Here is a 21,864-nt window from a genome sequence, read left to right as displayed (position 1 = left end):
ATTTTCTGACTAGTAATTACATGAGAATTCCACTTTTAGAAAATGCAGGAGTATTTAGGAGTAAGTGGATATCATGTCTATAACTTTCTCTCAAAATGGCTCACAAAAGTATGTGACAGAATGATTGATAAAGCAAATAGGGCCAAATATTAACAAGTAGTGAATCTGGATGTAAGGTCATGTATTAATTTTCTATTGCTGATAAAACAAATTGCCATAGATTCACCATCTTATCTCTGAAGGTCAAGAGGCTGGCCCACCATGGCTGGATTCTCTGTGTAGGATCTCACACTAAGTTACAATCAAAATATTAACAGGATGCTTTCTGGAAGATCTTTGGAAAAACAGCTTCCAACTTCATGGTGCCTGCTGGCTGAATTCATTTCCTTGTAGTTGTAGGACTGGGTTCTCCAATTCCTTGACAGGGGGCTACTTCCATCTTCAAGCCAACAACGGTCCTGTAGCCCACCTCATACTTTCAATATCTCTGCTTAGCTCCATCTCAGTCTTCCAGATTACACTCCCTCTCTTCAAATCAACCAATTAGTAATCTTAATCACATGTGCAAAATCCCTCGTGTTGTGTCATTTAATGTAACATAACCATGGATGTAACCTTAGGAGTTGGGAGTCCTGGTGGCCAAAAATCTGCATTCTATAGGTTCATAGTAGTTTCTGCATTCTTTTTACTACTTTTCTAGAAAATTTAAATTACATCAAAATAAAATGTTAAGAAAATTCATAAACATACAACAGCAAATTGGAAAAATGTAGTCATTGCATTATTTATGTTCTTAGTGGTTTCATTTTCTCCTAACAGCCTGGGTCTGTTTTTCTCCCTCATTACCTACCAGGCCATCACCAAATCAAGCAAGGCACCTGTGAGGTGGTGGCAGTGCACCGATGCTGCAATAAGAATCGCATTGAAGAGCGTTCACAGACAGTCAAGTGCTCTTGCTTCCCAGGGCAGGTTGCAGGCACAACTCGAGCTCAGCCTTCCTGCGTTGAAGGTAAGACTTTTCTGGTCAATTTCTCCAGTATTCCTAGAAGGCCTGAAACTCTGAAGTCCTTGCCTGCCTTACAGTCTTTTCAATCCTTAGAAACCTTAGCTGCTTTAAGGTCAGTATCAATCCAAAAGTGAAACTAAGTCCAAAGCCAACAATTTCTTGATGAGTAAGATAAGTGCTTTATAATGTTTTTCAGGAGGTGGCAGTGGGGGATTCCGTTACAGGACTGCTGGGAAGATGTATTTCAATGCCTCCTTGCGCCTTTGTCTCCAAATCTCACCCAGCAAAGCTGTTGTCTCCCCAGATGCACTCTTCCTCCCTTCTTTATGAATTTGCCCCTCAACAGCCTTGGGGGATTGATTCTGGGATTCTGCATAGATACCCAAATCTGCAGATGCTTAGGTCCTTTATATAAAAGGACATGGTATTTGCATATAACCTGCACACATCCTCTTGTATATTTTAAATCTTCTCCAGGCTAATTGTAATAACCAATATAATTGAAATACTATATAAATAGTTGTATCATATTGTTTAGGGAATAATGACAAGAAAAATGTTTGCACATTCAGCATAGGTGCTGTTTTTAAAATATATTTTCTCTTGTGTCACTTGAGGCTGTGGACGCTGAACCCATGGGAAATGGAGGGCTAACTGTACTGTGCACTTAAAATTAGCAGTCTCACCTTTCCACCTCATGCTTAGTGTTACAGAGCATTTTTTTCTATTATTTCTAGTTTATTATTTTAACAAACATTTATAAGTCATCTTTGGAGCAACTTCCCTGAGAATACTTTGGGATTATGTATCATTCATTTGTAGAATCTAAATCCCCTAGCAGATCACTGTGCCAGTGGCTAAAAATATATATGAATGAATGTTGATAGCTGAAGGTGGAGGCTAGGATTGATTCCTTTTGATGTCCCTGGCTTCTTTCAATGGGCATCTTGTTAGAAACGAGCATCTACCCCTAAGGGAGCAGATGCATGGGGTTATCCTTGCTCTACAGTGCAGATGCCAAGAAAACTCCCCAAGAGGAACCATTTGCAGGCTTGTACATCTCATAGATGTTTGTCTGAAGGTCAGAAGTTAAAACACAAATAGACACACATTCCTAACTCCAAATCTTATGGTTGATTGTGCAATAATAGCTGACTTACTAACAACCTGCCTCCCCTACCAAACACACATAGGCATTCACAAATTTCCAGGCCCTATGGTCGCAGTGGTATGTATCAGCACCTTCCCATTTACCTTTAATGCACCAAAGAGAAAGCAGAAGACTTCCCATCTACAATTCCTTACCAGAAGCCCTGTGGGCCAAATGTGTTGCTGAATTTCCCAGATGCTCTCTTCTCCCCTTTTGGAGGGAAGATTCAGAGTTTGTTCAAGTTTTAAAAGGGTAATGTGGTACACATACCATCTATTACCTAACAGACCTATTGTGTTCTCTACACATATGCCATAATCATAGACATTTTTGTAGCATAATACATGAATTTTCATGCATAATGGCATAAGGGAATATGAAGCACCTTATATTAATTCAGGTTAGCTTTTGCTGTCATCTTATAGAAAAATCATTCCCTTTTTAGAGCTGTTTACATTTGGGGATTTCTGATAAAGGATGGTGAACCTAGAAAAGGAGGTGAGGATCTGTGACATTAAAAAAATGAGATTTAAATGAAAATTTCCAGATTCCTATATTCTCAGCCAGGACTGTAAAATATGTTTTATCTTCTCCACTAGTTGATTCCAAATCATGTATATTCTATCTCCTTGCTGTCCCTCAATCAGTTCACTTTTCCCCATCCCTACTGTATCTCCACAGTCCAAGGCCAACATAACATTTGCTGAGCTTGCTATTCCTAGTCTTCCATTTCCCTTCCTGTAACTAGAATGATCCTTCCACACAAACAGAACTCTCATTCTCAAAACTACATTTAAAATACTTTTCATTGTCATTAGGAAAAAATTTGGGATTCCTTATCATGTCTTACAAAGCCTCACATGATCTGGCTGTATCTCACTTCTCCTTTTCAACCACTCTACATTTGCCAAACTAAAACTCTTTCCATTCCCTCTCATCTCCTAACATTCTTTATCCTGAATTATTGTCTTCCTTGTCAATAGTTATTTGCCTCAGTTATTCCGACTCTGCTTTCAAATCTCCTGTATATTGTTTCCCCATACTTCTAATTCACAACATATACCCCATTTTGTAAAAACTTGCTGAATGTCTACCTTCCTGCCAGTCTGTAAGCAGCTTGTGGGCAGGGATGAACTCCTATTTTCATCCCTTTGCGTTGGTTGTCCATGAACTAGTTTAAGTTCATGGTGGAAGGAAGGTTTGACTCATTGTCACTAATCACAGAATGCTCTCTAAAGGAAACAACTGTATTTGCCTGCCTCTGTAGATTTTAAACTTTTTCTTAGAGGAACTTGTGAATCATAAGCTATTTTTACATCCTGTCTAGCCTAGAATGTTCAGATTTAAAGTCTTATATATTATACTTTACAGTAATTACCATTTTTATTAGGGCCTGAAAAGTACTGACAGAGTAACAACAATTGTTACCATCTTTGTCTAAGAAAATATGAATACCTTACCTGTGTTAGTTAGGGTTCACTAGAGGAATAGACTTAATATAGAATACATATTTATGGTCATATAAAGGATTTACTAAGCAGGCTTGTTACAATGGCCTCCTGTGGAAGAATGCGAAATGGCCATCTCTGTGCTGGAGAGCAGGAGGATCCAGTTAAAGTTTGAAGGCCTGAAGCTCACTGCAGAATCCAATGTGAGTCCAAGTCAGAAAGCTGAAGGATGTGTGTTGGAAGGCTGAAGAGTCTGTGCTGGAAGCCTGACGGAACTGGAGACAAATGTCCGAAGGAATGGCAAAGACAGAGCTCCTCCAAAGAAGCAAAGGGAAGATTTCCTTTTACTGTCCCTTTTTTTTATTCTATCCAGGCTACAATCCTATTCGTTGGTGCCTTCCACATCTTGGTTTGATATTCCTTCCTCAGTTTTTGGCCTGCTTGTTAGTCATCCACAGATAAACCTGGAACTGTGCTCTACTAAACCATTGTGCTCTATAATCATGTTAGCCTAAATTAGCTTGTTTTAAATTAGACAAAATCTCCTTTGGCAACCATCCTTGGCGTAACTGTCCCTTTGGTCAGTGTATTTTTCTATGGGTTTATGTACTTGGAGATAAATATGTAGCCAGTAGTGGTAGATTTCAATATGAATGCGTTTCTTCACAAATAGTATCACAACAAATATTTCTTAGTCCATCTGCTTTTTATTTTTGTCAGTATTATGTTGCAGAGATCTGTAGGTGGCAGTTGATCTAATTGGGATTTTTCAGCTGCTTCATGCCATGCCATTGAATAGATAGGTGATAATTCATTTAGCTATTTCTCTATTCATAGAAGTTTTGGTTGTGTCTGTGGCAAAGCAAACAGTCTTACAGGCTAACTAAATGACTTTCTTAGCTTCATTGGATCAGTGATGGAGACTATTATGTGGCATCTGACCAGGGTCTCTGCATCTCTAAAACTTTCTACAATGATACAAATGTTCTTTCTACTTTGTCTATATTAAGAGATAGCTATATGTGGTGATGATATAGTTGTACATATGTCAGTACAGCTATTATGCATTTATATTTAAACAGGCACTTGTAGCTAGAAGCTTCATATTGCAAAATGCAGGATATACTGTATGTAAATGTGTAACTTCAGTGTAACATTTATGGACAGAGAATACCAACATCCTGAAAGGTCACCTTGTGGCTGTGTCTTCCTCTGAGTGTCCCCCATACCTGGCATCACCTGCAAACAGTGTGTTCATACAGTTTATTGGATCAAAGTCAGTGAGGAGCTCTAGTGAGTTTAAGCTTTAATAAGGATGTATATCTGTTTCCTATTGCCTGATCTTCTGTTTTTTATCTGAATGTTTCCATTAGGACTTTTTAGCTTTATCTGTTTAATCTTTATCCCATAATAATTATGCAGTATCATGGTGTTAATTGGCATATGGGAAGACCTATTCTTTGCTGATATGTTCCTGTTATCTTGTCAATAAGAATAAAAAGTTTCTAAAATATAAAATTCACTTGAATTTACATTTAAATTAAAACAAAGGCAAGAAGATATCAGATCAGGGCACTAATTAATGTTGACACAGAAATTGGAATATCCTTTTTCCATTTTTGTTAATCCGCACCACAGATACTTATCTAGTATTTTCATTATTTTTCTATAAAACCACAGCTTTTACTAGCTAAATAGAAAAATCAGCTGTTTTATCCCTCCTCCCCCAACTTGTTTGTTATAATTAATTTATGAAATCCGCTTGTATTATTGAAATGCATCTTTGATACATGTTCAGGATTTGGGAGTTGGAATGGGAAATTACTTGATTGAGACTATAGTTCCTTGGGTCCTGAACCAAATAACTGTTCAGTTGGTAAGTATTCTTCCTTTTAAATCTGGTCTACACAAGGCTGCTTTGTGGTAGGAGCTATATTCTGCACATTTATCAAAATACAGCTCTATAGAGATAATGCTGAATGGTTTTATGATAAAATGAGATAAATGTGTAGTACAAGGAAGCATAATTTATTGTGTCAAAATGAATGCTTTCTAAACATTGGGTTTAAAAGAGATTAATAAGACGAAAGCTTTGGAATGGAAGAGTTACTTTTAAGACTATTTTTAAAAATCTTCTGATGATGCCCCAGAACTGGTTTAGTTAGGCACAAAAGTTTCTGTGTGGACTGCAGACAACTCTCATGGCTTTATAGTCTGTACAATGGGACATAAGCCTTCTCTTTGTGTTTTCATTCGATTTTTAAATTGGACATGCTTTCTTTCCCACGTGAAAGATAAAGCAATTTTCTGAGTAAGATTTTGTTAGCAATAGGTGCACAAGAGTATTACCCTGTGAAAATACTATAGGTGTTGGAAGGACATGTGCACTACACATGGTTCATTCATCAAATTTTAATTGAGCACCTTTGTGCCTACTCTGTCCTTGGTGCTGGGGGATAGAATGATCATAAGACTCAGGTCCTGCTTTCAGAGGAGTCCATAGTTCATGAGGAGACACAGATAAAATCTCATAATGAAGGACTCTGTGGCAGAACAGAGAAAGGGTCAGAGATGGGCCCTCTGGGAAGCAGTGGATCTGAATCTACTAGGTAGAAGGCCATGGGGATTGGGGGAATTTAGAGAATGAGGCAGCACAAAGCTTATGAGAATGAGTGGGAAACATTTGGGAATCAGAAATAGCTTGGTCTGCTGGGAAGTGATAGGACACAAGACTGGAGAGGTAAACAGCAACTTTGATGTTGCAGTAGGATTTAATTCCTTCTGGGAATTTGCATTTTAGAGGAGTAGATGAACAGAGTATGCCAATAAATGAGGCTATGGATAGAACTCCTATAAAGGCACCATAGGATTTCTGAAAAGGAAAGAATGTGATTTTTAAAAAACATTTTACAGGTCACCTTGTTCGCATAGGTTTTATGGGGATCCCATGATTTATTTGTGAGAGCAAGTGAGTGGGAGCCACATAGATTTTAGACTTGTGGAGTTGCCCATGGTAGGGGACAGCAGGGAGACAGGGTAGAAGTGGCATGGCGTTTATCATGAATTAGAATTATTTTCATATGCCAAAACTTTGAGCAAGTCTTAAGCTGAGTAGGCCTAAAAAACTATACATTAATGTTTCTCAACCAGGGGTGATTTTGTTCCTCTGAGGATACTTGACACTTTGCAGAAGGCCTACTGGCATCTATCAGGCAGAGGCCATGGATGCTGGTGAAGCTCTTGCAATTCCCAGGAGAGACTTCACATAAAGAATCAACTGGCCTCAAATGTCGGTGTTCCAAGGTTGAGAAACCCTGGCTTAGAGGTCCCCAGTATGTGGGGATGTTGTTATGTGTGGCTGCACTTAGCAAGGAGGACACACTTTACCAAGATCAGTCTGTATAGTACGTATTCATGCACCAACTCATTCATAGGCCTGTGTACTTTGGAAAGAGCCATATTGTGTTATTGGCAGAATGTGCGAATAAGTAAGATTCCTTTAAAAATTATTAGTATTCTTTTGCTCCTATGTGTGTTGCATGGTTTAAGTTGGTATCATTTCTTTTCTTGAAACAATAATATAAAAGTTAACAAATGGCTTCGTTTTTCAAGAACACAGTGAGCATACTGAAATAATAGTAAGAACAAAATAACTAAAGATGCATTAAAATCTCAGAGCATATTCTAGAAGAGCATGTTCTATGAAGATGTTTTCTTAATCATTCTGCCCATAGCTGAAATGTAAAAATATACCTTCTTAGAAAAGCCTTAAATCTATGTAAATGTAACTAAGTCAATACATGAAAGACCAACTCTTGAAAAGTAAGATTCAAAGATGTGCTTATCTAAATGGCTACATAAATACATAATTGTGTTTTATTGAACTGAGTAATATTTTATAAAACAGAGTTTAGAAAATTCCTCAAAAGCAAAACAGCTAATTAGTCACATTAAATTTTCACTTAGAAAAGAGCATTTTAGAGTTGGCTGGTCACATCCACTGTCTTTTTGTCCTTTTTTTGTATAAAATTAGAAAATCATTACAGGTTGGCATCTTGAGACTAGTGGATATTATGTGTTTTCGAAATCAGGAAGCATGGGGCTTTAAAACATTTTTATTTTAAAAATAGAAGTGGAGAGATACTGTCTCACTTAAGGGGTATTATGATATTTTTGCAAGAAGACAATGTTTGCTCTCTACAAACTTATGTTCCTAAGAAGATAATGTTCAGAAAAGTGAGAAGACATTGTCAATAGTCTATAATAGAGTCCTACTCCTGGTCTTTTGTCACGGCCCGCAGCTTCTTGTCCAGGATGTACAAGAAGCTTCAACTTCCTCACTGTCTAATCAACTTATCCTTGTCAGGTTCACCTCCAAGTTGGTTCTTGCCTTTGCTGGGAGCCCTCAGTCCTTAACTCATAAAGGAATCTGAAGCTGATAGTTGGGTTGCTGTGTGGCTACTTTATGTCTCTTCTTTCTGAAAGAGCATTTGCTATTAGGTCTTTCACAGAAGAATCCCATTATGGGAAAAGTATCTATTGGTGGGGTTACCTTACTCAGTGCACTCTTCTGTAAGATATGAAAACGATTTTTATTTTTAAGGATTCTATTGCACATTTACCTGTAGGAGAATCACTCCATATTTTCCAATTGAGAAGGGAAACTAGTAAACAAGTTTCTAAGATTTTGATCTTGTTTCCTGTATTTTTATTTAAGTCATTTAAAGGCATATGCATAGTAGTTTAGTTTCTTCATAGTTTAGAAAACTGGCGTGCTTTTCTGCAATAGACACCTCAATCCATTACTTGTTATCCCCACCCCCAACCCAAAGCTCCTTTTCCAGGTTTTTGGCATCGGGAGTATCATGAGTCCTTATGGGCCCTGGAAGTGTTGATGTACTCTGCAGTGATGCTCAGATACTCTTTGTTTCATTGTGTTCCTATGCAGGGGTCACCCCTCAACTGGTTTTCCCTTTTAGAGTTCTATCTGTCCTGATGGTGTCCCCTGCCAAGCTACTTTTCTAGGCCCCAGGTTTCCCTGTCTTATTGAACTACCTCGCTCACATACCTTCCTTGGCTTGCTACTGCTTAGAGAACCAAGTGGAACCAAGAGGTCCTGAAGGTTTCTTCCTAGACTTCCTCCTTAGCCGATGTCTACTGCTTCCTTGATGCCTTCTCACTTGAGCCACATGGGTCTGCTGTGGGGCATTCAGTGTGCCCCGACCCTGTTTTACTTGGTCGAACCAGTAGTCACCTGTCAAGACTTCTTTCACAGAGCTCTGGTACCTTTCCAGAAAACCATATCCACTTGGGACCAAACCAAAGCTTCAGAGAATAATGAATGACTGATCAGCACTATGTGAAATAGCACATATCCTATACATGTGTGGAGCATCACACTGTACCCCATGAATATGTGCAATTAGTACATTTTAATCAGAAAATTTTTTTAAATGTTCACCAGGATAGAAATAACTACCTTGATTTGATCATTACACACTGTATACCTGTGTTAAATTATCATACCCCATAAACCATATACCATACCCCATAAACTTGTATAATTAGAATAATAAAAATAAGTAAAATATTTTACATGGTGGTATAGTAGAAAGACTGCAGAATAGAGAGGAAGATACTGTAGCTTCTAGTGCCTCTCCACCCTTAGTTTACTAACTTTGCAGAAAGCTCTGGTTTTTATTCTGGTTCCATCTGCCTCCTTTTCCTCTTTTGAAGCTTACTGGGAAATTGGAAAAGGAAAAATTGATAACGACACTTTGAAAGTGACACAGCTTCATGCATTTGTGAGATTGCTGTGATATTTGAGGCCAAAAAATATATTAATTTCTTGGGCATCTTATTTATCCACTCCAGTTCAAATGTATTCCCTGATAAAATAAGGAACCTAGTTAGCAATATGCCTTTCTCATTGTTGGCACTTCCTGACTTAAATAGTAAATAGTTTTCCTTGATGACAAATCTACCTGAATACGGAACTGGTTTTGAGAGGTATCATCAGCTGGTAGCTCAGTATTTGGTCAGAACTCGGAACAATGGCCACATGTGGAGAAGAAATGATGGCCCCCTTCAGTGAATTATGAAATCATCCTGTACTCTCACCAGGAGATGTAATGCATGTCTGGCTACACAGACTCACTGTGTTACTTTGTTGCAGCTTCTGTACAGGATTTTTCCCTGGTGGATGGCTCTGGTGTAAAGGAGAAGATATATGTGAGGTATATGTAATGACTACCTCCCTTCAAATGCTGGTTTGGCTGCTTTCAAACTGTGTAACCTTGCCTGAGTCCCTTAATATTCCTGGACTGTGGGGTTTGCATCTCTATGAAAGGCATGAGAATAACAAGTCTTAATCTAAGGGTTGCTATGGCATTTAAATTAGAAAATATAGGCAAGCCAATTTAGGGTACCTGGCCCTCAGTTTTTAAAAAAAGCTTTTTAGAATTGGGAGAGGTTTGCTTGATTGAACCTGAATTTCAGATTTCACACACAGTGGTGGTTTTGGTCAAATCCATTGGGAGAGTCTTTATGGTTTTCTATGTAAAATGTCATGTTATCTTCAGAGACCATTTAAGTTCTTCCTGTCCATTGTGGATGCCCTTTTTAAAAATCTTTCTTAGTTGCTCTGGTCAGGACATCCTTTACTGTGTGGAATAGACATAGGGAGAGTGGGCCTTCCTTCTTTTGTGCTTTTAAAAAGCTTAATACTTTTCACTGTATAATATGTTAGTGTAACTTGTCCTATATGCCCTTAATTATACAGTAAGTCCCTCACTTATGAAAGAGTTCCATTCTGGAACAATGTACACAGGTCAAATTCGTTCATAATATGACAAAATGAGTCATACAGAACACCTGTGGAAGTTCACAACTTGAGTTTGTAAGTCCAGGACTTGTGTATTGAGATATGTTTCTTTAATACCTAATTTATTGAGCGTTATCATAAAAACATGTTGAATTTTGTCAAATGATCTTATTCATCTATTGAGATGAACATATGATTTTTACCCGAAACTTAGTTGATGTGGTATATCATATTTATTGATTTGTATATGTTAGTCCATCCTTATTTCCCAGAGAAAAATCCCACTCCATAATGGTGTATGATTCTTTTAATTTCCTGTTGAATTTGGTTTGCTACTATTTTTTTCATTAAGTTTATTGGTATATTTTAGGTATAAAATACAGTTACATTCATCATTGGGATCTTGTACCTTTACATGACAAACCTTGGTTCTTATTTTTTCCCCCATTCCCCTGCCCTCCCTTCACCCCCTCCACCCTTCCCTATTTACAAAGACTTTGTTTCCATTTTTTCCTTTTCTCATATTTTTCTTCCCTTCTTTCCTTTCTCCTACACCTCCCACTTTGTTCCTATTACACAATATCAATTATACATTTTTAATTTTAATATCAAGATTTAGAGGACATTAGCACAGATTTTATAGAATTTAAAAGGATATAGAAAGCATATTACAAAAATCTGTTTTGAAATAAATTTGACAACTTCTATGAAGACAAATTAATAAAACTGACTCTGGAAGAAATATAAAACTTGAATAGCACCTATTAAAGAAAGTATATTCCTAGCTTGAAAACCTACCTATATGACAATAACAGGCTCATATACATTTTAACTGATAAATTATATCAAACATTTAAAGCAGAAGAAAGAAGGAACACTTCTCCCCTCATTTTAGGAAATCAACATTGTACTAATCCTAAAACTGGATAAAGATAATAGAAGAAAAGTGTATGAACATAGATAGAAATTTGTTTAACAAAACAAACCATTAGACGTCAGATCTGGCAGTATGTAGAAAGTGGTTTTATTATAGAGATGGCAGTGTTGTTTCAGCATTGGGAGATCCACCCCCGTAAGTCATCATTTTAACAGAGGAAAGGAAAAAGCCATATGATCCTATCAGTAGTTGCAGAAAAAGTATTGGACTAAATTCTACATCTGTTCATGGTAAAAGCTATCAGGAGACTAGAAGTAGAACAGAACCTTTTCAACAGATAAAAGACATGTACTCCATACTTCTAGCAAAAATGCCTTATATGAATGGAAAAGAAACAATGCTTTCTCCCTAAGGTGGGGAACAAGGGCAGATATGCCTACTCTTCATCTGACCATTAAACTTTGAAACATAGGCCCAAATCAAAATAGTCTGGCAATAAAACACAATTAGCATATGATTGGCAAGGTAGAAGTAAAATCTTTATATGTAGATGAAACAACCATCTACAGAGAAAATACTAAGAAATCTCTAGGAGCCCCTAGAACTTGTATTTGAATTTAGCAGGATTAGAAAACACAAGGTATATATAAAAATTCAGGTCTGTGTATACTTGGCATAAATGAAGGATTGGATATTGAAATTTAAAAGTTATGTAGGAGTACAAAGGACCTAGAAAAAGAAAAAGAAAAAAACAGTGTTGGAAGACATTTATTACCTAATTTTAAGACTTCCTCTAAAGCTACAGTAACCAAGGCAATGTTGGGATAAGGAAAGACATATAGATCAATGGAATAAAACAGAGACTCTAGAAATAGAACCACACATATATGGTCCTCTGATTTTTGAAAGATTATTTAACATTAACATTTTCTAGAGCATAAACTGAAGAGCAGAGGAAAAGACAGTGTTTTCAACAAATGGTACTAGAATACCTGGTATCCATATGTAAAAAATTAGTATCAACCCTTTATTTCCATACATAAAAATAACTTGAAAGGATCTATGCATCTAAATATGAAAGACTAAAACTATAAAACTTTAAGAAGAAATTATAAGGGAAAATGTTCATGAATTTAGGGTAGGCAAGAATTTCCTAGGATACAAAAAACGTATAAAACAATAACATTGATAAATGAGATTCCATCAAAATTTAGAACTTTAAAAGACATTGTTAAGAAAATGAAAAGTAGTCCTTAAACAGAACATATTTATAATACATATAACCTATGACCAGAATATATAAAGAACTCTTATAGCTCATTAATAGACAACTCATTTAAAAAGTAGACACAAGAAGATGATAAATAGGTATAGCACAAGGAAAGGTATGCAACACTAGAATCAGAAAAATACTAATCAGTACAATAACAAGATCATATTATACACTCATTAGGGAGATGAAGTTAAAAGTTTTAAAAGAACAAATTTCAGCTTAGGTGTGAACCAGTTAGAACTTTCTAATACTGCTAATGTGAATGTAAAATGATAAAACCATTTTTGAAAACAATATAGAAATTTCTTGTATTACTGTTAAGAACCAACAGTTCTGTTCTTCAGTTTTTGCTTAAGAGGAATGAAAACACATGTTCACAATAGATTTGTACATACAAGTTGACTATCCTTTATCTGAAATTCTTGGGACCAGAGTGTTTCAGATTTTAGTTTGAAATCCACTTGATCTGCAAAGAGGATAGCTACCTCTGCTTTTTTGGGGGTTCCTGTTGCATGGAGTATTGTATTCCACCCTTTAATTTTCAATCTGAGTTTCTTATTGAATTAAGTGTGTTTCTTGTATGCAGCATATTGTTGAATCTTGCTTCTTGACCCATTCTGCAGTCTATTTCTTTTGACTGGTGAATTGAGACCATTAACATTGATGGTTATAACTGATACATATTGACTTATCATTGCCATGACTTTTTCTTTTTGTTGGATTCTCCCCCTTTGTGTTTAATTTCTTGTGCACCCGATGGATTCATTCTGCTGGGCTTCCTGGGGTTGTGATCCTCATTTTCTTTTCCTAGGATATTGTCTAAAATTTTTTGGATTGCTGGTTTGGTATTCATGAAATTCCTAAGGTGCTCTTTGTCATGAAAGTATCTTGAAAGATAGTTTTGCAGGTTACATCAATCTGGGTTGGAGACTGTTTTCCTTTAGAGCTTGAAATACATCACTCCCAGATCTTCTAGCCTTGAGGGTTTGCGTTGAGAAGTCTGCTGTGATTTTGATGGGCTTTCCTTTGTAGGTGATTTGTTTCTTTAACTGCTTGTAAAATTTTGTTCTTCTGTTGGGTTTCTGGAATCTTAACTATTATATGCCTATGTGTAGATTTTTTTTGATTAAGGTTAGTTGGAGTCCTATATGCCTCACTTATCTGTATGTCAAATTCTTTTCCCCCTCTTGGGAAATTTTCTGCCATTACTTTTGTGAACAATTTTTTTTATGTCATCTACACTCTCTCCTGTTTCTTCATTGACTCCAGTCAGTCTTACGTTATTCTTCTTTGCATTGTCTAGCAGCTGCTGGATTGATTTTTCCTTGTCTCTTACTATTTTAAAGCAATTTTTCTTTTCCTGGTCATTAATTGCAATCTTATCTTCTATATCTGAAATTCTGTCCTCACATTGGCTCATTCTTCTGCGTAAAGTTTTAATGGAGTTTTTAATCTTCTAGAAATCTGTTTGCGTCTGTTTTTTGGATTCCATTTGTTTCCTATTTTGGAATTCCATCATGTTCCTCAGCTGCTCTATTTTTTTTTTAATCCGTGTCCTCTCTAAGAGTTATTAATCATGTCCTACACTATGGGCACAATCTCTGCTGTTGTCTGAGAAATTATTTCTGATTTCACTTTTCCAGATCTTTTTTGTTGTCATTTCAGGGAGTCCAGGTGATTGAGTATCAGATTATTCCATCTCATTTCCCTTTGGGGTTGCCTTAGGTGATCTGGAAGTCTGGTTTTCAGACTTGTTTTTGTGTCTTCTCATTTCAACAGATGCAGCCTACTGTGCCTTTGTTGTGGCAACTTTTTGCTCACCTAGTTGTCTTCAATTCTCAGCAAGCCACCAATCAGCCTTTTCTCTGTTGCTCACCTATACACTAATTCCTGGGTCCAGAAAGATGACCTTCTGGATCCCTGAGCTGACCTGTTGTCTGGGTGGGCTTCTGGCTGTGGCCTGTGCACACTGGGGATGGCATTTAGGTGCGCCTTTGGGTAGGGACCATATGTATCTGTTGTCTTGGAGGGCCTTTGGCTGGGGGCTGTGCACCCCAGTTCCTGTTGTGTGAGCAAGCTTCTGGCTAGGGTGTTGCGCACTTACCAATGGTATCAGCGCAAACCTCTGGCTGTTGCTTGTGTGTCTGTGCAGCTCTTTTCCAGGTGGGCCCTTGGCTTGGGCCAGTGTGCCCCAGCTTCTGGGGTCAGGGCAGAGCCCTGGCTGGTGTCTGCTTACAGCCACCCCACTCTGCTTGACACTGATTCTTCGTCACCTAAGGTGGTCTGGTTTGCCTTTATTGCAGAGATTTTCTTCACTTTTCCAGTGGGCTTTAATTTTCATCAAGGAGCCTCAGAGAGGCCCTTTGTCTGTTGTTCACTTCTGCTCTATCTTCTCGAGCTCAGAACAATGTCCCTTATGACCCCTGCAGCTCTGCGGTGTGGATCCAGGTAATGGCTTGGTACAGCCATGGGGGGAGGGGGTAGCTGGTGCCCACACAGCTCACCTCCTCTTGGCTGGCTGTGTGTGTGTGGCTCTGCTCCTTGGTGCTCTCTTGCTACTATTTTTTTAAAAAGATTTTTGCATTTAGGCTCATCAGGGATATTGGTGTGTAATTTTCTTATCTGGCATTGTTATGGGGCTAGTCCTGGTTTCATGAAATGAGTTTGAAAATAATTTTTCCTCTCCAATTTTTGTAAGAATGTTAGAACAATTAGGATTGCTTGTGATTTAAATGCTGAGTATTAATCAGTAAAGTTTCAAGATATAAAATCAGCTTACAAAAATGGGTTAAAATAAGTTGCCTTTTCATACACTAATAAAGAATTATTTTAAAAAGAACCTATTTATGATTGCATAAAAATAAAATTCTTAGGAATAAATTTATATGACATTGCTGAAATAAATTATAGATGGTACAAACAAATGCCAAGACACCTGTGTTCATGGATCAAAGAACTAATGTCAAAAGGTCCAAAGTGATCTATAAAGTGAATTTAGGCAATCTTTATCAAAATGCAGTAGCATTTTTAGTGACACATGGAAAAGAAATCCTAAAATTTTTACAGAACCACAAAAGTACCCAAACACTAAAAGCAATTATGAGATAAAGCTAGAGATAGCATACTGCCTGACCAAACTATATTACAAATCTATAATAATCAAAATAGTGTGGTACTGGGGTAAGATCACACTTATCCCAGTAGAACACAAGAGAGAGCCCAGAAATAAACACATATATAGTGAACTAATCTTTGATAAAGGGACCAAGGATATATAGTGGGGAAAAATAGTATCTTCCATAAAAGGTGATGTAAAAACTACATAGCCAAATGCAAAAGAATAAGATTGGATCTTTTAAAAAATAACATACACATTTTACAGATGGCTTTATAGTTTATAAAACTTTTACCTGCATTACCTTTTTGCTTCAGAACCGTGCTATAAAATAATTAGTATTATCATCTCCATTCTTTTTTTTGTAAAATGTGACACGTGCATAACAGAGTCTAGACATTTGATTGTTTCCCTTTTGTTTATATTTTTTATATTTATATCATGCTCACAGTTTCAGTTTTAACAATAGGCTCTGATATCTGATAGGACTGATCCCTAAGAAAAAAAATATATATATATATTTTTGATGATGAGCACCATGCTTAGTGATTAGTCAGTGGTGAGTCTAATGACTTCCAAGAAAAGCTGTATTGGATCTTTGGAATTATTTTAATAAGTTTGAGACTTTCCACATTTATGTTGAATTTTCATTTAATAAAAGTATAACTCTTCTTATTAAAATTATATCCTTACATGAAGATTGAAAAATATTTAATATGTTTCTCATTGAGTTTGTAGGCAGTTTGAATTTGTTGCAATTTGAATAGCTTCTTTTAAAAAATTTTACTATTTCTCTGGGTATTGCTATAAGAATACTGTTGTTTTTTATGTGTTTAACTTAGTTCAAGCCACTTTATGACTCTACTAATAAAGATATCTCTTAGCTCAAAAAAACCCACAAAAATTCACTCAAAATTAGTTAAAGACATAATTTTGAAACCTGTAATTATAAAACCATTAGAAGAAAATATAAGGAAAAACCTCCTGGATGGTGGTGTTGGCAATCATTTGTTTGGGTAGAACACCTAAAGCACATTAAAACAAAGGCAAAAATATGTAAGTGGAAGGACATCAAATTGAAAAGTGTCTGCACAGTAAAGGAAATGATCAACAAAGAGAAAAAGCAGCCTGTAGAATGGGAGGCATTATTTGCACTTCATATTTCTGTAAGAAGTTCATGTCCAAAACATATAAGCAACTAAAACACTAACCCAAAACAAAACACAATTAAAATTAGACAAAAAGCCCTAATAGACATTTTCCCAAAGAAGATATACAAATGTCCAGCAGGTATATGAAATTGCTGAACATCACTAACCATGGAAATGCAAATAGAAACCATGATGAAATATTACCTAATACTTATTAGAATGGCTTGTATCAAAGACAAGAAAAACAAGTATTGGTGAGGGAACACATATTGCTGGTAGGTGTAGAAATTTATACAGCCGCCATAGAAAATAGTATACAAGTTTCTCAGAAAATTAAAGAGAAAAGCATATGATCCAGCAACCCCACTTTTAGGTATATGTCTAAAGGATATGAAATCAATATCTCCTTTTTGTATATGTGTGGTACTGGAGATCAAACCCAAGGCCTCATGCATGCTCAGCAGTTACTCTACCATTGAGGCCTGAAATCAGTATCTTTTAGAGATATCTGCACACTTACTTCCATTACAACATTATTCACAGGAACTAAGAATTAGAAATAATCTCAGTGTCTGTTGATGGGATGAATAAAGAAAATGTAGTTTATATACATAATGGAATATTATTCATTATAAAAAAGTAATTCTGCCATCTTTTTTCAGCATAGATGAACCTGGAGGACGTTATACTAAGTAGAATTAGCCAGGCACAGAAATATAAATACTGTATCATCATATATATGCATGGAATCTAAAAAAGTAGAATTATGGTTTCCAGGCCTGGAAGGGGATGGAAAGGTATTGGTCAAAGGGTATAAATGCTCAGTAGAAATCATAAGTTCTGAGGCTCTAATATACAGCATGAATGATGATGGTTGAATTTTTGGTACTCATTACACAATGTTTATGCATATCAAATAATGTTATATACCTTGATTATACACTCTTTACATGTCAATATTTTAAAATAAAAAACCTAAAAAATAAAATAAAAGAAAAGAAAAGAACTATAATTCAGTAGTGGCAAACCTATGGTGGCCTGGATGTTGGTTTTTCTTTTAAGACAAAAGATGTGAGTGTATGAGTTGTTTTTTTCTAAACTAAAACCTCGATATTCAGGGTTAATTACAGTGTTGGGACCCTGCAATAAATAAATGGGTTTTGGATTGCAGTTTGGGTAGTCGTCTCTAAAAGGTTCGCCATCACTGCTATAATTCTTTCTATCCAAAGGAACAGCCAAAATATCCACTGGGATATGTTTTCTATGTGAGTCTTGTATTTCAACAAGAAAAAAGGGGCCAATTCTATTTGCCTTACCTTGACCCTAATAATTGTGTTCACCTTAAAAGCTTAATCACAATCGTTTTTTTTCTTTTTGCCCTGTGAATCTGTGGGATTAACTAGCTAAGATGATGACGTTTTGTCTACTTCTGTCCCAGAGAGCTGGGGTGCTATTTTCTGCTTTATAAGCTTAAAACACGAATTATTTTATGGGGAGACTACTCTGGGAATGGCGAGGTAAAAATGAGTACACAAGTGAGCTAACTAGTCTAAACTATTCACTCAGCTAACTAGGTGAGGAAAAGCCAGGCCCTCTCATTTTAGTTAGGATCCACTAACTGGAATGGCCTGAAGAGGGGAGCACCCGTTAGGGGTGAAATTTTACTGCACTCTCTCTTTGCTGTTAATTAACAAAGAGCATCCACCATGACACCATTGCAGGATCAACACCTACCACTGGACCATGAAACTTAAAATGTCTATGATCAAATCTCTAACCTTCCCCGAGAACATAATGACTTGCCCAAAGTTTGCAGAGTTCCTTACATGGATTCATTTTCTCCTTTTGTAATCTGGGGCAAAAATATATTTTTATCCCCATTTCTTAAGTGAAGAAACTAAGGTGAAGAGAAGTTGGAGAACTAGTCCAAGGTCATTAAAAAAATCTAGAAAGTAAAACAGCCACATGCAAACTCAGGCAGGCCTACCACAAAACCTTTGCTCACCAGCTGTATCACAGAGAGCCAACTGTGAAAAAGGAAATATTTGACTTTGTAGAGTATTTGGATGATTGGATTCTTTAAAATTACTTACCATGGTGAAGTAATTCTCATTAACTGTCTTTAAGTCCATTCACTAATTTGTGTTTAATTTTATTTTGTCCATATGGCCTCTGTCTTCCAGCTTCCATTGTGATTCAGAAATGGTGGTGCCACATGAACCCGTGCTTGGAAGGAGAGGATTGCAAAGTGTTGCCCGATTACTCAGGTTGGTCCTGTAGCAGTGGGAATAAAGTCAAAACCACAAAGGCAAGTATAGATGAAACACACTTCCCATTTACAACTGCAATGCCTTTTTAATTCTGGGGCTTCCCTTTGATTTTGTCCTGGCACAAAGCAAGCAGCATTATTGTATGTTGACAAGTCAGCTTTTGGCTTTGGCCTTGTAGAAAAGTCACTCTTATCATCACCCTCTGTTCCAGGTTTTACAGAACAAGTGATTTGGTGGGTGAACTATTAGTTTAGGCAGGGCCAATAAATTCATTTCTGCTCCTTCATGAGCCCAATTTAAAGGGAAGTTTCAGAAGTGACAGAGGAGTGTATCAAAGCAGCATGGCAAGAATCTTTACACAGATGATTAACTCAAGGAGAAATACCTGCTGCCTTAACAGAGATTGAATGGTTGAAGACCCTTAATCAAGTCTTATGAGTCAACAGTTCCCTTTCCAATAGTCCTCTTTGCTGTCCTTGTCTACTCCATTTTCAACTAAAAATCTAAGTTCTTTCCAGTTTCCCTGGCTCCCATAGGTTACTTTGTATTTGACATGTTTACTACCCTATCCTTCCCTGACTCCCTATGGCCATAGTTCCTATTCTCATTCCATCCACCATCTCATCTAGACTTTGTCCTCTATACGATGGCTACAGACCTCTATGAAATGCTTGTCTTCTAAGCTAGTTTAGTGGCTTCCCCTGGGTCCTTGGCCCACTGGCTTCTGCCTGTTCAGCCTGTCATAGTTGATCTGGCAGCTTCTAGTCCTTGGTTTGCTCTCCTCCTGCCTCCTGGCCTTCTCTTAGTCCCTCTCATCATGGCACCTCTGCAGTGCTATCCCCTCTTTATGGAATGTGCTTCACTCTTCTAATGAACCTATGTTTTTTAGGGAATTCATTCCTGAGTGGATGCATGGCCCTGTATCTCTGAGCATGTACTATGGCCACATTTAAATGCAGACTACTTCTCCCCCTGAGAATGTATGTAAAGTATAATAAACAAGATTCTACAAAATATGTATGTAAATATAATGCTGTTAATATGAGATTAAATCAAACATATAAAAGTATATAAGATTTTATAAATTTTAAATTGAATAAAACTTTAGCTGATAGTATCATATCCCAAATAATCAATAGAATATTAAGTCAATTGACTAGTTCCTTATTGTATTCAAAATCATCATGGCAAAATTGAGACCATTTTCAGTATTAATTGTTGTTATCAAGTAACCTGTCTCCGTTAGTGATATTGTTATGACTTGATTTATAGTTGGCTCTCTGTGTCTGTATCCACAGGGTCTGAGTTCAAGGAATCAAGCAAGCATAGATGGAAAATATTTGAAAAACTTAATTGCATCTATATGGAACTTGTACAGAATTTTCTTGCCATTATTCCCTAAAATATAACACAAAACTCTTCCCATAGCATTTCCATTACTGGAGGTATAACAAGGAACCCATAAGTGATGTAAAGTAAATAGCAGGATGTACATAGGTTACGTGCAAACACTGCACCAATTTATATAAGGGGATTGAGCTTTTGCAGATATTGGTATCCATGGCAGTTCTGGAACCATGTCCTCATGGATACCAAGGGAGGATTGTGTTCTTTTATATCCATGGAGTCATTTGTTGAAGGAGCAAGGAGGTTAACATTCCCACTGTCATTCCCCGCCTTCCTTCCAAGTCACTCCCAATAAACTTCCCAGCTCTGTAAACCCAGTGTGCTTGCTAAGCAAACTCTGCCTCAGGATTATTTTGCTATCCTGCCTGACCCTTTCAGCCATTTTCCCCTAAGTCCTTCCTAAATAAAAATACTGAAGTCTCTAATGAGGTAAGGTCTTACATCTATCAGTGCTAAATTTTTTTTCTATTATATTTCTTGTAGACCAAGGAATAATACTTGGAAGATGGTATTTGTATTGATTTTTAGGTATAGATGTAAAACAAGACCATGAGCAGAAGCCAACTATATCCCAGAAAAGAATGTGTCTAAGTAGTTCTCTTGGTAGTACAGTTCTCTCTCCCTTTCACTATTTATGTGCAGTTAGAGAGGGCATTAGCAGGAAGCAAACCTTTAGGGGCATTTTGGCTCTATGTGCTGGGAATATAAGTTTGCACTAACTAAATCCTCAATGGTAGTGACATTTCATTTAGCACTTGGAAAAGTTGTAGAAACATAATACAGTTCCCCAAGCCATCATGATACTTGGACTGCTTTACTTTAGTGATATGCCACTTGAGAATAATCTGAAAGTCATAAAACTTTGTTTCCTTTATTAATCTAAGTCACTGTGACTTGAACTACATAAAACATTTTCTATTTGTCATGAGTTAGACCACAATACAGAATAAAGTCATTTGTGGAGCTGAGACCAGCTTCCGTGGTGAGCTTAGTGCCCTAGAAGCTACATTTTTGTCTTGAAATTGGTGCAGACCACACACCACAGGAGAGACAGCAGTCCTATAAAGGCAGAGCAATTGCCTGCCTAGAGGGGTGTTACCTATATAACAAAGCAGTTTCCATTTTCCTTAAACAGTTCATGCACAGCAGAATCAAAACACAGAGAGGCTAGAAAAGTCAAGTCATCTGCAATAAGCCACCTATGTCAGAATTTTATATTCCATTTAAATGCAAATATGAGAAGAGTAAGCAGTTGAGATATTAATGGCCTTAGATGAAGATATGAAAATAAGAGAGAATTCCCTAACCAGTCATCTTTCCCAGATATAAAACATTGCCATCAAG

General features: G+C 36.8%; 1 protein-coding gene across 2 annotated transcripts in view; it reads left to right on the top strand.

The window, feature by feature from the left end:
• Tafa4 (TAFA chemokine like family member 4) overlaps window positions 1–21,864 on the top strand; it is a 256,609-nt gene that overhangs the window by 229,680 nt on the left and 5,065 nt on the right. The window contains exons 5-6 of one of the 2 annotated variants that reach the window (XM_087182002.1): window positions 854–1,009; window positions 19,027–19,110. In XM_087182002.1, coding sequence (XP_087038128.1) covers window positions 854–1,009; window positions 19,027–19,110 — 240 coding nt within the window. Of the gene's footprint in view, window positions 1–853; window positions 1,010–19,026; window positions 19,152–21,864 lie in introns of both variants that reach the window. The other variant, XM_021266021.2, reaches the window with a different exon arrangement.

Source organism: Heterocephalus glaber, unplaced genomic scaffold (genome assembly GCF_053883595.1).
Source record: "Heterocephalus glaber isolate CG9 unplaced genomic scaffold, H.glaber_assembly_v1.0 deba00001472, whole genome shotgun sequence".
In the NCBI taxonomy this organism is placed as follows: Eukaryota; Metazoa; Chordata; class Mammalia; order Rodentia; family Bathyergidae; genus Heterocephalus; species Heterocephalus glaber.
This window is presented reverse-complemented; position numbering and strand designations above follow the sequence as displayed.